This window comes from Corapipo altera, unplaced genomic scaffold, assembly GCF_003945725.1.
Source record: "Corapipo altera isolate COAL_440 unplaced genomic scaffold, ASM394572v1 53674, whole genome shotgun sequence".
Lineage (NCBI taxonomy): Eukaryota > Metazoa > Chordata > Aves > Passeriformes > Pipridae > Corapipo > Corapipo altera.
Genome location: NW_020885397.1, coordinates 1 through 16,303, shown reverse-complemented (window position 1 = coordinate 16,303; position 16,303 = coordinate 1). Strand labels below are relative to the sequence as shown.

The 16,303-nt window shown below is 39.0% G+C and overlaps 1 protein-coding gene across 1 annotated transcript; it reads right to left on the bottom strand.

Annotated features, from left to right (window-relative positions):
• Window positions 1-893: 893 nt before the first annotated feature.
• On the bottom strand, window positions 894-13,793 carry LOC113940468 (collagen type IV alpha-3-binding protein-like; the record flags this gene model as incomplete). Its single annotated transcript, XM_027631617.1, has 5 exons — window positions 13,752-13,793; window positions 11,249-11,356; window positions 10,322-10,460; window positions 8,714-8,797; window positions 894-1,051 (listed from the first exon to the last, which is right to left on the bottom strand). Coding segments are annotated over exons 1-5 (531 nt in total), but the record flags the coding sequence as incomplete, so codon positions are not given.
• Window positions 13,794-16,303: the final 2,510 nt, after the last annotated feature.

Genomic DNA, 16,303 nt, shown 5'->3' with positions numbered 1-16,303 from the left:
TTTAAAGCTATGCTTTAAAACAAATAGTAGCACTAATTGTTAAAAAACATGGATGTGTTTTGTCTGAATGACTTCATTCTTTGAACTGTGTACCCCTAACACATATTGAGTAAGATTTGAAATGAGATATACACTATATGGAAACATGTTAAATTAAAAATGAAACAACAATGGCTGAAGGACTGTACAGGACACCAGCCAATGATGGCAGGATTCTAGAGCCTGAAAAGCCTGAAGTACAACCTAGTCATGCTTCTACCACATCTCATCTGTAGAGAGAGGACACTGCTCCTTTCAAGTTGCTATAGTGGTTGAGTAGGCTTACCATGAACTATCACTGCCATAAGAATAACATATAATACCACTCCCACCCCACCCCAAAAATTAACCAATTTGTATAAAACATGAATTAAATGAATCGCTTAAGTCTCCTAAAGGTAAGTGAAATAACTGCATTTTAGATCTGTAAAGTGAATACTGGTTGTTCTTCTCAGTTCTGTCACCATTTCTTATCACAAAGCATTTCAGAGATTTGCACATCATTTTGCAAGCATGGATAATTAGGTCTTGCTTAGAGGCCTGCAAGCAATACACTTATTACTGTGGAGTACTATCAGGTTCTTTATAGTATTAAAAATATAGGAATACTATCTGAACAAGGGCTGGGAAAAGAAGAATATGATGAATAATGTTACTGTATCACCAACTGTTGGAATGAGCTTTTAACATTTTAAAGAGTAATAAATAATGAAAGCATCTAAAATTAATAAATACTATACACAGAAATAAAAGTAATACCTGGAATAAAAAACTTTAAACCAGTTAATTTGAAATTTCAATTTCAAACTAAAAAAACAATTTTTTCAACAAAAGTAAAAGGAAAATGATCTTACCTTATCTAGCCTTTTTTGCCAGCTTTCTTCACGTTTCACCATGAGTTCAATACAATGAGAGAGTGTAGCAAGGATTCCAGCAGTAGTTGCTTTGAAAGTTATAGCTTCTCCTTTAAAGTCTATGCCATTAATTCCTTTGGGTGTCACATGTGGAAACACTAAAACCAAACACTAATTATTCACTGATAACTGCCTTTACCTCAAACAAGCATTTTACATATATGCTTTATATTAACACTGTTTGAAGAAAATAGACTGGCTAGAAATTTTATTTAAAAATAAAAAAGTGCAAATTTTCAGCTATTCCCTTGATAAGGAAAGAGATTCAAAAAGAAAAGCACATCCCTTCAATTTCATCTTGCTGTACTGTATTTAAAGTCTACTTGTAATGCTGTATTACTCTGCAAATCATGTGGGTGGAGGGAGTGGGAATACTTTGTAACAGTAGCAGTTTTACAGCTTGAAGTGGGACCTAATTAACACGGAGCAACCTTAAAATATATCCGATACAGCACTAAGAAAGAAACAATTTCAAAATGCAATCAAACACCAAAGGTAACATTTCAAGACTGCTTTAAGCAGGTAACTATAGATTTAAAAACTACAACATAAAAAGGTATGATATAAAAGTATTAAATGGGTTGAATTATCCAAGTACTGTGGCGTTTTGTAGTTCCAACAACTTCTTCATGATGTCAACCGGGCCATCTGTTACTAAGGTTATTTAAACAAGTCACTTAAAAGGTGTGACAAAAAAGTACATACTCTATGTCAAACTCGTATGTAGGCTGACAGAATACCAAAGCAAACACTATACATTAATGTCAGAAAATATTAGAAAGCAGAACTAACACTCATGTTGAAGCTGAGCCAAGCAAGTTAAAGTAACTCCTGCTATGCCATGGGGCAACCTGATGACTTATCACCCACTTGGGTATTGCTTTCTTTTCCCAGTCTGTCAGTTTGTCAATGGGCCACTGTTATGGTTTAAAGAGTAAAAATAAATATTCATGTAAATTTATTCAATATCTGTCTGCAACAGTGTCCTGGGTTAAAAAGGGTTTTCCCCTGGAGTTGGAAAGTGGTTAACTCCAGGGGGGTGGTGTTTCTTGGTGTTGACCCAATCAGCACCCCTGCAAAATTAAAACATATCACACCAGACCGGAAAAGAAGAATGATGACGTAGTTGGAAGAGAAGCAGTCATGTTCTGAGATCACAAGGAGAGTGAGGGGTCAGGAGCTCCCTGGAAGTCAAGGCCCCACCAGCCCCAGCTGAGGGCTACAAGAACTTGGAACAGTGTTAAACTGGGCCAAGTACTGTGGCTAAGAGCTGGGGGAAGTTTCTTCGCTGTGAGTGGACAGTCAGAGACATTGAAACGGCAGCAGAGCAGCAGTGAACAGAGAACTGTGGCAGAAAGCCAAGAAGATAAGAGGGAAGTAGCAAAGATGGCATGTAGTCAAGCTGAGAGACACAGAGATGTCTGACGGAGACAGAGAGAGAGAGAACTAAGCTCAATAGAGACTGTTTGGGGTGAGTCTGATTTTATTTCCCCAAACCTTTGAGACTCCTCCTGGAAGGAGGGGGTGGACTTCTACTTGAAGGGAGTCCTGAAATGCAGCAGCACTGGAGAGAGGAGTTGAGAAGCTCAGAGATGTCTTGGAAGTTGGACTGGGACGGCTGGACGGAATGCAGGGGAAGTGGCCTTGCCCCCCCGCCTGCTACCACGCTGGCAGTTTGAGACAGAGTAAAGGAGCTCTGGTAGGACGTTTGGGGCAAAGACTGAACTGAGAACTGCCCTAAATGTTCTGACTCAGAAGGAACTTGAATCCCCTGAGGAAGGGACTGTCGCGAAGATACCCTGCACTTCGTGATATGACATGGTGAAGCGAGCCTTGTCCCTGCTTCACAGTCCACAGGAGAGAGACCTGGAGCCGAAGGGCCAAGGGGTGAGAGAAGACCCCCTTGTGTGTAATGGAGAGAGAGAGAGAGAGATTCCAGCGATGACAACTCCAGCTATGACTGCTGCTTTGAAGAGGAGAGACACTGCTGCCCTGAAAGTGGAAAGGATCTTTCCTTCTTCCCTTCTGAACTTTTATTGGAGGGAAAGGAGATTTGATCTAATGTAAATATATTGCTTTACCATAGGAGAGATAGTTAGAATTGTGTATATAATGTATTATAGTATTTATTTGTGTAACAATTTGTCATGGTTTGAGAGTCCCAAAATTCAATTCCCTAGTCCAAGCCCCCCTCCCTCATCTCAGCCCAGTGTGAGATGGGTTTTCCAGACACCACACGAGACTCAAAATGGGGGGAAAGGGATATATATTACAATGACTGTACAAAATAAATACTACAATACATTATATACAATCTTAACTATCTCTACCATGACAAAATAGTATTTACAATGGATCCAATCTCTTCTCGCCTCCAAATAAAAGTCTAGGAGGGAAGAAGGAAAAGATCCTTTCTACTCTCAGAGCAACAATGTCTCAAGGGCAGCAGGCTCTCTCTCTCTTTCTGTGCAGCAGTTGTAGCTGGATCTCTGCCAGTACACACGAGGGGGGTATCCAAGCCCCTCGGCCCATCGTCTCCAACTGAGGGTCTTCTCTTCAGTGGGCTGCGTTCACCCGGACAACGGTTGCTTCACCACGTCATGCCACGAAGCACAGGGGTCTTCGTTATGGTCTATATCTTCAGGGGATTCAAGCCCCCTTTGCAGAGCTCCGTGCTCTGTCTCAAGGCAGTGGGGGGGCCAAGATCACCCCCTCCATATTCCTTCTCTGAGCTTTTCAGCTGCTTTCTGCAGTGCTGTAGCACTCCAAGACTAAAAGTCCATCATCCTCCTCTCTCTAGGAGGTCTCAGAGGGGTTTGGGGTCTTTTGGTTCAGTTCTTACCCCAAAACTCTGTCTGTAGAGCTTAGTCCTGCCCTTTAATGACTAGTCTCAAAGTAGCAGTGATATATACAGAGTTTTCAGTTTCAAAATCAGTGCCATCAAGTTTCAAAATGAAATCTTGCATCAGGAAATCTATAGGTTAAAGCTGAAGGCTAATAGAAAAGTGTTCTTATCATTGCAACTGCTCTTCTTGCCTGGTGATCAAACTGTATGCAGCCAACTGAAAGAAGCAGGAGTATGATTTTTCTTCTACTTCAACATCTTCCAAGTGGTTTCTTTTTAATTATCCTGTTTCTTAAGAATTTTGTTTTATTCATGAATTGTTTTCTCTTGCCTTTCTTATAGTGGATTTTTCATAACATACTTTAGCCTTCTTCAATAGCTCTTCAACCCTTCTCTCCTACACACCTCTATGTCTGTTAGGATAGATCAGTTTTGCCTTCTTGTTCCTAAGATGTTGTTTGTACTACTTTCACAGATGTCCCAAAAATCACCTGTTCAATCAAATCTGTTTTCCACTGAATTGGAAGACTAGTTTTAAAAGATGGTAAGTAGAAAAACAAAGTTTCTTTATCTTTTCCATTTTATGCCACTTTAACATCATATGTCACTAAACTAATTCTAAATGAAAGAGAAATGATTTAGTGCACAACTCATTTATTGATACCTACTGTTTTTTATATTCTGTGGATAGCAATAGTATAAATATAATTAGTTTTCCTCTAAAAATAACCTCGTTATTTCAGTAATATATTGGTGAATATTCTTCCTCCATTCAAAGCATTAAAATCCACCACAAATCCCACTGTGTTTTATATCAAATTTCTTTCAACCTCTGTACCATTTCCATCTTTTTAGTTTCAGTACAAAACCACATTCTGTCTTCAAAGAGGTTCCCTTAAGTGACACCTGTTGCTCTTATTCTTACATAATTTAAACCCAAATACACTCATTTTCCTGAGTAGATGGATGGCAATGCTTCCTGATCAATATTCTACATTCTTATATTCAAAGATCCCAATGAGTAAATATGCATCAGCCAGGCTCTCCCTTGGTGCTTTATACAAATGATCATTGTTTCAGTTACCGGATTTTCTAATTGGAAAGTGAGCAATAAATTTTAATACCTTCATAGTGTTCTTTTTAACTTTCACCCAAAGATCCTAGAGAACACAGAAAAGAAAAAGCCTATTGTCATGGTTTGAGAGTCCCAAAATTCAATTCCCTAGTCTAAGCCCCCTCCCACATCTCAACCTAATGTGAGATGGTTTTTTCCAGACACCACACGAGACTCAAATGGGGGAAAGGGAATATATATTACAATGACTGTACAAATAAATACTACAATACATTATATACAATCTTAATTATCTCTACCATGACATAAGGATTTACAATGGATCAAATCTCTTCTCCCCTCCAAATAAAAGTCCAGGAGGGAAGAAGGAAAAGATCCCTTTCCACTCTCAGAGCAGCGATGTCTCTAAGGCAGCAGGTTCTCTTCTTCTATGCAGCAGCTGTAACTGGATTGTCTCTGCCAGTACACACGAGGGGTATCCAAGCCCCTCGGCCTGTCGTCTTCAAGCGAGGGTCTTCTCTTCCATGGACTGCATAGCAGGGACAAAGCTTGCTTCACCACAGTCATATCATGGGGTGTAAGACTCCCATGAAGGTCCCTTCCTCAGGGGATTCACCCCTGAGTCAGAACATCTCTGGCAACTTTCAGTTGGAAACCTTTGCCTCAAGAGTTCTACCAGAGCTCCTGTGCTCTGTCTCAGGCTGCCAGATTGGCAGCAGAGGCAAGGGGGGGGTCAAGGTCACCCCCTCTGCATTCCTTCTCCGTCCCGGTCCAGCTTTCCAGGATGCTTTGAGCTTCTCAGCTCTTCTCTGCAGTGCATGTTGCACTTCACCCTTCCCTTCCAGGAGGTGAGGGGTCTCCAAGGAGTTTGGGGGGTTTTTGGTTTCAGTTCTTACCCCAAAAACTCTGTCTGTAGAGCTTAGGTCTGCTCTCTCTCTGCTGTTGGCTCTCGTTCTCTTTCTCAGACAACTCTGTGTCTTCCTTGGTTGCACGTTTTGTTGCTACTTCTTCAGTTATCTCTTGGCTCTTAGCCACAATCTCTGGACGCTGCTTCTGCTGTTGCTCTGTCTCTGCTCACTCACGGTGGAGAAAACTTCTTTAGCTTTCAGCTACAGGTACTTAGCCCAGTTTTATGCTGTTCCAAGTCCCTGCAGCCCCCCCCGCTGGGGACTGGGGGGGGGCCCAGTCCCCAGTGGTGCTGCTGTTGTTTCTCCTCGTGGCTCCTACAACATGGCCACTTCTTCTACAACAACCTACAACTACCTTCTCTTCCGTTTTGCTTGTGATATATTTATATTTTGCAGAAGCGCTCATTGGGTAAAACCTCAAAACTTCAAGGGTCACCACCCCCTGGGGTTTTACCATTTTATAACTTCAGGGGGAAAACTGTTTCCCCCCACCACAACAAAATATCATCTTCAGAGCAGTACACAAATCTCTACAGTCATGCTTAACTTTCTCCTCCTACCCAGGGAAGGTGCAGAAGGGAACGAATTTCTAAAGACAATGTGAGTATGGCCCCTTAAATCACTCTTAAATGTAGTGATTTGAGTACTAGATTGGTGCGCTAGTGGTTTGAACAGTAGGCTCAAACACTCCTCCTTATCATAGTAGGCTAAAAAAGAGGTTGAATCTGTGCTTCCCACTTCCTGGAGCAGTGACTGCACAATAGCTTCATGTTTAGAACAGACAGGTAACCACTTTTCAGCTACAGTTAAAAAGGTTGTTCCTGTCCTTTCAGAGACTTCAAGAAGGGAACCTGAAACTTCAGAAACCAAAGAATCTTAACAGCTGCTCTGAGGCAAAGTTTAAGAAAAGGGTGAAGTTTAAGATAAATCTTTCATTATCAGTTAGAGTAGTTTTCTGCTCAATACACAGTCATGGGTGTTTCAACTTGAGACACCTACTTCTCCTACTGCATCACTTATGATTCCACTTTAGTCTAATTTTTCATTTCTAATCAAGCTTTGCACCACTCAGCTACTAAATCTTTAATGGATTTAGCCCTCAGAAATCAGAGACACAGAAAAACTAAAATTAAGATAAGGCTTTTAATAGAAATAACTGATGGAAAGTAAATTTAATGGAACCAGGATTCATAAGAACTGGAATTAGATGTTTTGCAGAAAGCAAAGGGTTGCAGAAATTATTTTCTGTAGTGAGCTCTAGTAAGTGAGTTTATATACATGTACCCATAATACATAGTAATTTCTTTTTACAAGAGAAATGTATCACTTCAAATTCCTGTTAAACACGTGAAGTGAAATATAAATGAAGTCACTTTGCATTTAAATGTTCAAAAATGACCAGATGTACTAAAAATACGGATTTTCCTAATGACATTCCACATAACGAATGTGTGTATATATAGTGGATACATCAGAACTTAGATATGAAGAAATGTTCTAAAGGCAAATTAAGCTAAAACTCCTATATCATTCTACAAAAATTAAGTTTGACAAAGACATCTTTTTAAAATGAATCATGCAGTGAAATTAAATTCTCACTTAACATTTTTTAAAGAAGGGGTTTTTTTTCAGTTTTCTAAAATTTGTTCTGACTTAATAGTCCTCACAAATGTATACTTTTATATATACTTTTATATATAAAATAGGATTAGTGGAACTGTGGACTTGCTTACAGGTGAGTGTTGCAAGCTTGTTTATCTTTGCTGATTTATTCAAAACTTCAGTTATACACTACTTAACCTCTGAAATCAGCACTACAATTAATCCTTAGCAGAGCATGCACTTTTTATCATTGGAAAAAAATCTACTCATACAATTAATTTTCTGGAAGTATACTGAAACTCCTTCCAATTCCTTTCCTCATAAGAGTTTTGGCAATAATCTAGAAAGAGCACTTAAATACAGTAAGAAAACATGCAATACATGGGGAACTAGAGTCAGATAAAAGAAAACAGAAGACAGAAAAGGTTTATTTTGCACATATATTTTTCATATTCTTGAAGAAAGTGTCTACAATTTTAAAAATGCTTTTGGTAAGTACTTCTTTTGGAGATTACATCAGATTTGAAACTGTACTGCTTCAAAGTTTTGTGAATCAAAGTCTAATGAATACTGAATTGTCAACAATTATAGAATGCAAATACGGAAATAATTTCAGTCAGGAAACAAGAGAAAGTATAAGAAGAATATAAATAGATATTTTAAATGCATATACAACTTCTGGCAGGCCAGAAGTATCAGATTTCTAAAAAAGCAAGACTTGTGTGAGGAGTTCACATTTACTGAATGGATGCAGTAAGTACAATGACTATAACCAGATCATTTAAGATAAGAATAAAAATCAGAATTCTGTTCAGCAAAACATTGAAAAATATAGTTTTAAAAAGTATCAAAAGTATGATAAATGAGATTCAGTAACAATGTTGACTTAATCATTACATAACCATAGAACTTAGAAAAACCATAATGGGGCACACCTAACTGGAAAAGCATTGTGCTTCACTACACTCCTAAAGCAGGTAATACTTGCAAGAAAAACTGCAATCGCCTGTTACAAATCTCAGTTCCCAATATACAAATGATGCAGTTGTTTCAACAGAATTTTGTAGTGGAAATGGTTTTGGACATAGAATAGGAAATTCCAGTTTAACAGTCTTGCATTAATATTTGTGTGAATTAAGAATAACTCAGATTATAAAATTCCTTAGTTGCTTTTCATGATTATCTTAACACGAATAAAAGCTTCCTGTCACATACATTCAAATAACTATTCTTGTAATTTTCTGCTTAGAAAAGAACATAAATACCCATCTTGTATCAGGTTTATCATACCATTCATATGAATTGTCAGTGAAAAAGTTGACACACTTACATTTTTCCTTACTGCTGTTACTGTTATATGAAAAATCCCCATCGGAACGCATCACAGGGAAATCATCTTCATCATCTTCTACCACTAAATGTGAGAAAGTGTGTGTTATAGGAGTGAGAAAGTTTTCCCAATTCTTTAGTGTGCAAGAAAGATTTAAGAGCATCTTTATGACTAAACAACATTTAAGATTTTTTTCCTATAACAGTCGTGACACACACCCTCTCCTCTTTTTTTCTGACCACTATCAACATTACTGTCAGAAACCATCAGGAGACTAACATTTGTTCAGTATCAAAATTTAGCACTTGATTTGATGGTAAGAAGAACATTATCTTGGTGTTACAACTGGATAAGCAGGGAGTCACAATTGAGCAACTATCTACTCTTACACTAGAAAGTTCTCAAAGAAGTGGAATGGTAATTATCTATTGTTTTCTCACTATCAAAAGTTTCAGGCTGCCAGAACAAACGTGGGAATGAATATAAATGCTTTGGGAGAGTGCATGATCTGGGAAGAACAATTCAGAGATATGTAGACATCCACACCTGAGTCTACTAGGACTTCAAGTGTGCACTCAGTGCTCTAGCTACAGCCAATACATGTCAGGAGCATTCATTATGGCAGAACTTTTGCCTTTTTTAAAGAATTTATTGTTCCTATCAAAGTTAATATGTTATTGTTTTTCAATATAAAGATAAGAGACTGTCACAGTTTCAGTTGGGATAGAGCTCATTTTCTTCTCAGTAGCTGGTACAGTGCTGTGTTTTGGATTCAGTATGAGAATAACTTTGATAACACATTGATGTTTTGGTTGTTGCTAAGTAGTGCTTACTCTAAGTCAAGGACTTTTTGGTGTCTCATGCTCAGTCAGTGAGGAGGTGCACAAAAAGATGGGAGGGAGCATAGCTGGGACAGTTGACCTGAACTGGTCAAAGGGATATTCCATACCATAGAATGTTATGCTCAGTATATAAACTGAGGGGAGTTACCTAGAAGCACGGGTTGAATGCGGCTTGGGAACAGGCTGGGCATTGGTCAGAGGGTAGTGAGCAATTGTATTGTGCATCACTTGTCTTTCTTGGGTTTTATCTCCCTCTCCTTCTTATTACAATTATTATTATCTTTTACTTTGTTTCAAATAAACTGTTCTTATCTCAACCCAGGAGTTCTATTTTCTTTTCTGTCCTGATTCTCCTCCCCATATCATCGGCGGGGAAGGCAAAGCGAGCAAGTAGATGCATGGTACTTGGTTGCCAGCTGGGGTTAAACCATGACAGAGACATAGCAGTAAACTAACTTGAATTCATCTTATGGGGTAAACAATTATTGTTCTATAACATCAAATGCTTAAAAGAACATTTATACAGTTGACGGTTAGGGGTTAATATTTAAGTTAAGTAGATTTTTATGGGAATCCAACTTCTGAAGTGAAAATAGTTAACACTGTTTATGCAGAAATATCTATGATTGATCCCATTAGTAAAGAGTAAATTTAATATACCTATTTCATTTATATGGTATCAAATGCTATAGTAACTATTTCAAAGGCTATTACTATGTAAAAAGATAAATTCTATGGAGATAAGAGTTTTCAATTCCAGTTTTACCTTTATCCCTCTGGAGTTCATCTTTGGAAACTGCATCTGCACAGACATCAAAGTATTTCTGTAAAGTATCAACTTGTCTACACAAGATGTCTCTAAAGGTTTCCATTTCTGCAAGCTTCTCGTGTAAGCTATGGCCCTTCTGAAAATACAAGCGAAAAAGGCTCAAATGCTTCTACAGACTCAGCAATAGTTCAATACAAAAAAAAAAGGATTTCTGTAATTATGAAGAACAAATTCTTTAAGTACACCAAAGAAATTTCAGATATCAGCAGCTATGAAATACTGTTAATGTTAGAACATAAGAAACCGTATAAAAGTGTTTCTTACTCATTTTGTCCACTGGTCTCAATTTTTCCTCTTGACTGCATCTGCTACTTTAGAGCATTCAATAAAAGCTTATTAAAAACAATCTTACATACTACCAGGTTTACACCTATTTGCCTGAAAAGTCAGTTCTAGTTTAAGATCTTTGTTCTAATCTTTACTCTCCTCTTTCTTGTGCTGCTCCTCTTCTGCTCTCACAGAAGTACAGCCCATCCAATTTCAAATGTTAAATATTAATACATATGAAACAAAGTTGTTATTTGTCAATCACTAATAAGCAAATTTAAGTCACAGAATCAGCATTTCCTTTCATTTAGAAGTCCTTATATTCTCAGAAGTATGCTAAGAAAGGCTAATAAATCCTCCCACAGGTTTGATTTGAAAATGACAGCATAGTTTGAGGGACAACTGCATAGAGGCATGAAAAAGGTTCCTGTACAATCTGTTCATCATCACATGCTGAATTACTAACACTTATAACAAACTAAAGATTTGTTGGGTTTTTTTCCAATAATTGTGTGAATAAGTCTTCACATAGCTTATTCACTTTCCAGTTCTGTGTGTTATTTACACACCAATACTAAGAAAATGTTATTCACTAACCTTGAATGAAGAGGTGGATGTTGCAGAGTATCCACTTGCTCCAGAAACAAGAGACACCATGGAGCCATGGCGTCTCAAACTTGACTCTGATGCATAGCCAGATTCAGTCTAAAAACCAAACCACACACAAAAGTAGAGTGATGAGGTTTTTAATAAAAAAAGAAATAATGAAAGCAAGTTTAATATTATCTCCTCTAAACTAACCCATTTGTTTCTTGTCAGGAAGCAGCAAGGGCTTAATAACTCGGATTGTGCCTGCAAGTTTAAGATGTTGATGTAGCTGTAAAGTTACTATGAATCTTTTTTTTTTTAATCAAGTTGATCTGGAAAAAAGTAGTTATATGCAACTTATGTGTCTCCAAAATAGTAACTAATTAAATAATGAAAAAAATAAAAAACCTCTATTGATTAAAATAGAACAAAAAAGATATAAGAATATTGTTTAAAAAATGCCCTCACAAGTGTAACAGACACAGATACTGAGGAACTGGAAGAAAAATATTTTCCTAAAGGTAACATAAAATGGCCCAGGCATGGCAAAGCAGAAGAAAAACCCTGAAAGAGAATGTAAGACAGTGTTGGAAAATTTTATTCCCTGACTATTGTATCAGTCTTTGGACAATCAGAGCTCAAATCAGTCCAGTAGTTTAATTACCTAGGCAGCCTCATCTCCTCGGATGGTAAGATTGATGGAGAGATAGACAACAGGTTAGCAAAGGCATATAGTGCTTTCGGAAAAATCCATAAAAGAGTATGATGTAATAAACACTTGAAGAAAAGTACCAAGATCAGTGTTTACAAAGCCATTGTGCTATCTACTCTTTTATATGGTTCCGAATCATGGGTCATCTACCACCACCACCTGCGTCTCTTAGAACACTTCCATCAACGCTGTCTCCGTACAATCCTTAACATCCACTGGTCAGATTATGTGACCAATACATCTGTTCTAGAACAAGCAGCAGTCACAAGTATTGAGGCTATGTTGCTGAGAACACAGTTGTGCTGGGCAGGGCATGTCTCAAGGATGAAGGACCACCGCCTCCCTAAGATCTTGCTTTATGGTGAACTTGCCACTGGCTGCCGCAAGAGAGGAGCCCCGAAGAGAAGATACAAGGACGCCCTGAAACAACATCTCAGCCTTGGCCATATTGATCATCATAACTGGTCTACTCTGGCCTCAAATCGGGAGGCCTGGAGACACACCATTTATAACCCAAAGCTGATGCTTTTGAGAAAGCACGCAGGATCACTCTCGAGGAGAAAAGACAACGCAGAAAGAATTGTGTCTTGCAGAATATACCACCTAAGGAGTCTTTCTGTTGTACCTTTTGCAATCGGACACGTCTATCTCGTATTGGCCTCATTAGCCACCAGCGTACTTGTAACAAAAGTGGATAACGTCTTTCCCAAATCTTCGTTCGCAAAGCCTAACCATGATGATGATGATGATGATGAATTTGTATGAACTTTCTTCATCCCAGGAGGACTCTGGGAACTAGCGACCTGTCAGCCTCACCTCTGTGCCTCGGAAGATCCTGGAACAGGTCCTCCTAGAAGCTATGCTAAGGCACATGGAGGACAGGGAGGTGTTTCGAGAGAGTCAGCATGGCTTCACCAAGGGCAAGTCCTGCCTAACCAGCCTAGTGGCCTTCTGTCATGGAGTAACTACATCAGTGGACAAGGGAAGGGCTACAGATATTTATCTGGACTTCTGTAAAGGCCTTTGACACGGTCCCCCACAACATCCTCTCTAAATTGGAGAGACAAGGATTTGATAGGCGGACTGTTCGGCAGATAAGGAATTGGTTGGATGGTTGCATCCAGAGGGTAGTGATCAACGGCTCAGAGTCCTGATGGACATCAGGGACAAGTGGTGTCCCTCAGGGATCCGTATTGGGACCAGTGCTATTCAATGTCTTCATCTGAAACAGAGCAAGGTCTGAAGAGCTAACTCAGAATGCATTCTCTGAGCAAAGAAATAAAGAACCAAGATTCAGGGACTAGCGGAAGATAACACTTTACCAAAGAATGCTGACACACTGACACAAAAGAACATAAAGTAAGAGCACAGGGAAATAAAGAGCACCAAAAATGCTAACACATATACATAAATAGACATAAGGAAGGAACACGGAGAGATAAGGGGAAAGAGAAGGGTCAGAGTCCAGAAACTCCTGTCAAATACATGTTGGAGTCAGTAGAAATAAGGAAAGTTCAAAAGTTTACCTGAGGGAGAAGAGCAAAAAGACTACCCCTGAGGCTGAAGTAACAGGAAGTACCACCGAGATTCTCCCCAAAATGATGACCCTGTCCCTGACTCCGCCCTAACTCCGCCTGCTATGAATATTATAACTAGATGTTGCAATAATATGAATATGCAGGTAAAGATGATGTAATCTCTCGCAAAAATTGTATAAATAGTCTAAGTTTTTGCTGATTGCATCGGAACTCTTTGTCCAGCATGAGCTGGGAGTTCCCCAACATTGCCTGAAATAAATACCTTGCTACTTAAAGACCAAATTCTGTCTCTGAGCAGTTCCATTGCGCCTTTTTGGGCATCACATCAATGGCATAGACAAAGGGATTGAGTGCACCCTCAGCAAGTTTGCAGACAACACCCACCTGAGTGGTGTGGTTGACACTCCTAAAGGACAGGATGCCATCCAGAGGGACCTGGACAAGCTTGAGAAGTGGGCCCATGGGAACCTCATGAGACTTAACAAGGCCAAGTGCAAGGTGCTGCACCTGGGCTGCCCAGCTGCACCAGGCAACCCCCAGTATCAATACAGGCTGGGGGACAAATGGATCGAGAGCAGCTCTACTGAGAAGGACTTGGAGGATACCAGTGGATGAGAGGATGGACATGAGCTGGCAGTGTGTGCTTGCAGCCCAGAAAGCCAATTGTATCCTGGGCTGCATCCAAAACAGGGTGGTCAACAAGTCAAGGGAGGTGATTCTGCCCCTCCGCTCTGCTCTTGAGACCCCGCTTGGAGTGCTGCATTCAGCTCTGGGGCCCTCAGCACAGGAAAGACATCAACCTGTTGGAGTGAGCCCAGAGGAGGGCCATGAAGATGATTAGAGGGATGGAACACCTCTCCTATTAGGAAAGGCTGGGAGAGTTGGGGTTATTTGGCCTGGAGAAGAGAAGGCTCCAGGGTGAGTTTAGTGTGGCCCTTCAGTACCTAAAGGGGATCTACAAGAAGGCGGGAGAGGGACTCTATACAAGGGTATGTAGTGATAGAACAAGGGGGAATGGCTTTAAACTGACAGAGGGCAGGTTTAGATTAGACATTAGGAGGAAATTCTTTACTGTGAGGGTGGTGAGGCACTGGAACAGGTTGCCCAGAGAAGTTGTGAATTTCCCATCCTTGGAAGTGTTCAAGGCCAGGTTGGATGGGGCTCTGAGCAATTTGGTCTAGTGAAAGGTATCCCTGCCCATGGCAGGGGGATTGGAACTAAATGATCTTTAAGGTCCCTTGCAACCCAAACCATTGTACGATTCTTAAGATATACAGTTAACATTGTATACTGTATAGTCATGGTTAAGTAAGCATGACTAAAGGACCCCAGCTCATTGCAAGAAGGACAGAGCCCATGCTGAAGAATAAAGGATATGCCCGGACTATCAAGATAAAGCCAGCATCCTAGCCCCTCTAACACCTCTGTGAAACCCTCCCAATTATCTAGTATCATAGACAAGTAACTGTAGTAAGACCCACTCCAGACACATCTCAATCAAGAAAAAAATCAAATGGATGATGATGCCACAGAATTATAGTTGCTTTGCAAAACAGTAATATGTGTGTGTTAAAGTAATGATTGGGCAAATCATGTTGTATCTGAACACTTGAAAGGTATAAGAGCCACGTGTAAAATCACATTTGATGTACCCCAATTTGAATGGGACACCTCATGAGCATGAATAAAGAATTACTTATAATTTTATACTATACATCCTCACCTTTCCTCTCTGTCAACATGGGGCAGTTGCAAAATTTCTGTGACAAAGAAACAGATGGTTCAGAGTAATATCTGAAATACTGTTAATAGATGAATTTGATCAAGTAGACAGAGAATACTGTAAAGGATCTTTGACAGAATAAGAAATACTGTAGTGGTAGACAAATTCAGATGGGGCAGGGAGAAGGGGAGACAGAACATATGATATGGAACAAGCAAGAAGTAACAATGAAATTCTAGCTGTTGGACTTTTGTGGAAAATGTGAAAATGGCATTGGCTTTGGGAAGGTGAGAAAGTGCTGATAAATTAAGATGCAAATAAAGACTATTAAAAGAAAGGACACAAAGTTGAAGTTAGTTAAAACAGGGGAATTTAGACAATACTGCAAGTGTGCAGGACAAAGCATGTATGTTTGGGTTACAAAGGAGCAGTGGTAGAGAAACATAGTTTTTGAAAAATTAAAGTATGACTTTAAAAAGTGAGTTCCAGATTTGTTAACATAATTCCAGAATGAATGTGACTGAATGAGATTACCCAGCAAAAACAAGTAAAAAGGAGCCAAGAGTCAGTTTCTATCTGGCCCATTTAAAGAATAAGGTATAAGACAACAAAGCATTGAGGAAACAGAAGAAAGAGAAACAGAATGAGTATCAAAAGTAGAAGTAAAGTAGAAAAATGAAAATTATCAAAAAATGCAAGTACAGTTAGAAAAAGGTCCTCCAAGTCTTGATGGGAAATGGCTAAGTAATCAAAAACTTAAAAAAAAAAAAAGAAAAAGGGAGAGTAGAAAAGAGTGAAAAAGAAAAAAAAAGGAAAAAAGGAAAAATGGCATTCAAAAGTTCAAAAGATTTAAGAAGGCACATCTTAAATTAATTGCTTAATTTAGCAAAAACCAAAAAATATTGTAACATCTGAGATAGCATAAATACAAGTTTTTTTAATGATAGTCTAGAGTGAAACGATATAAGGTAAGATGCATTTAGAAATTTCTGCTATGAATCATGCATTTAAAGTTATTTTATACAGAGCAAGGGTCCTAGAAAAATAGCTACATAACTGTAGTGATGGAAGTGCTAAAAGGTCAATTTTTT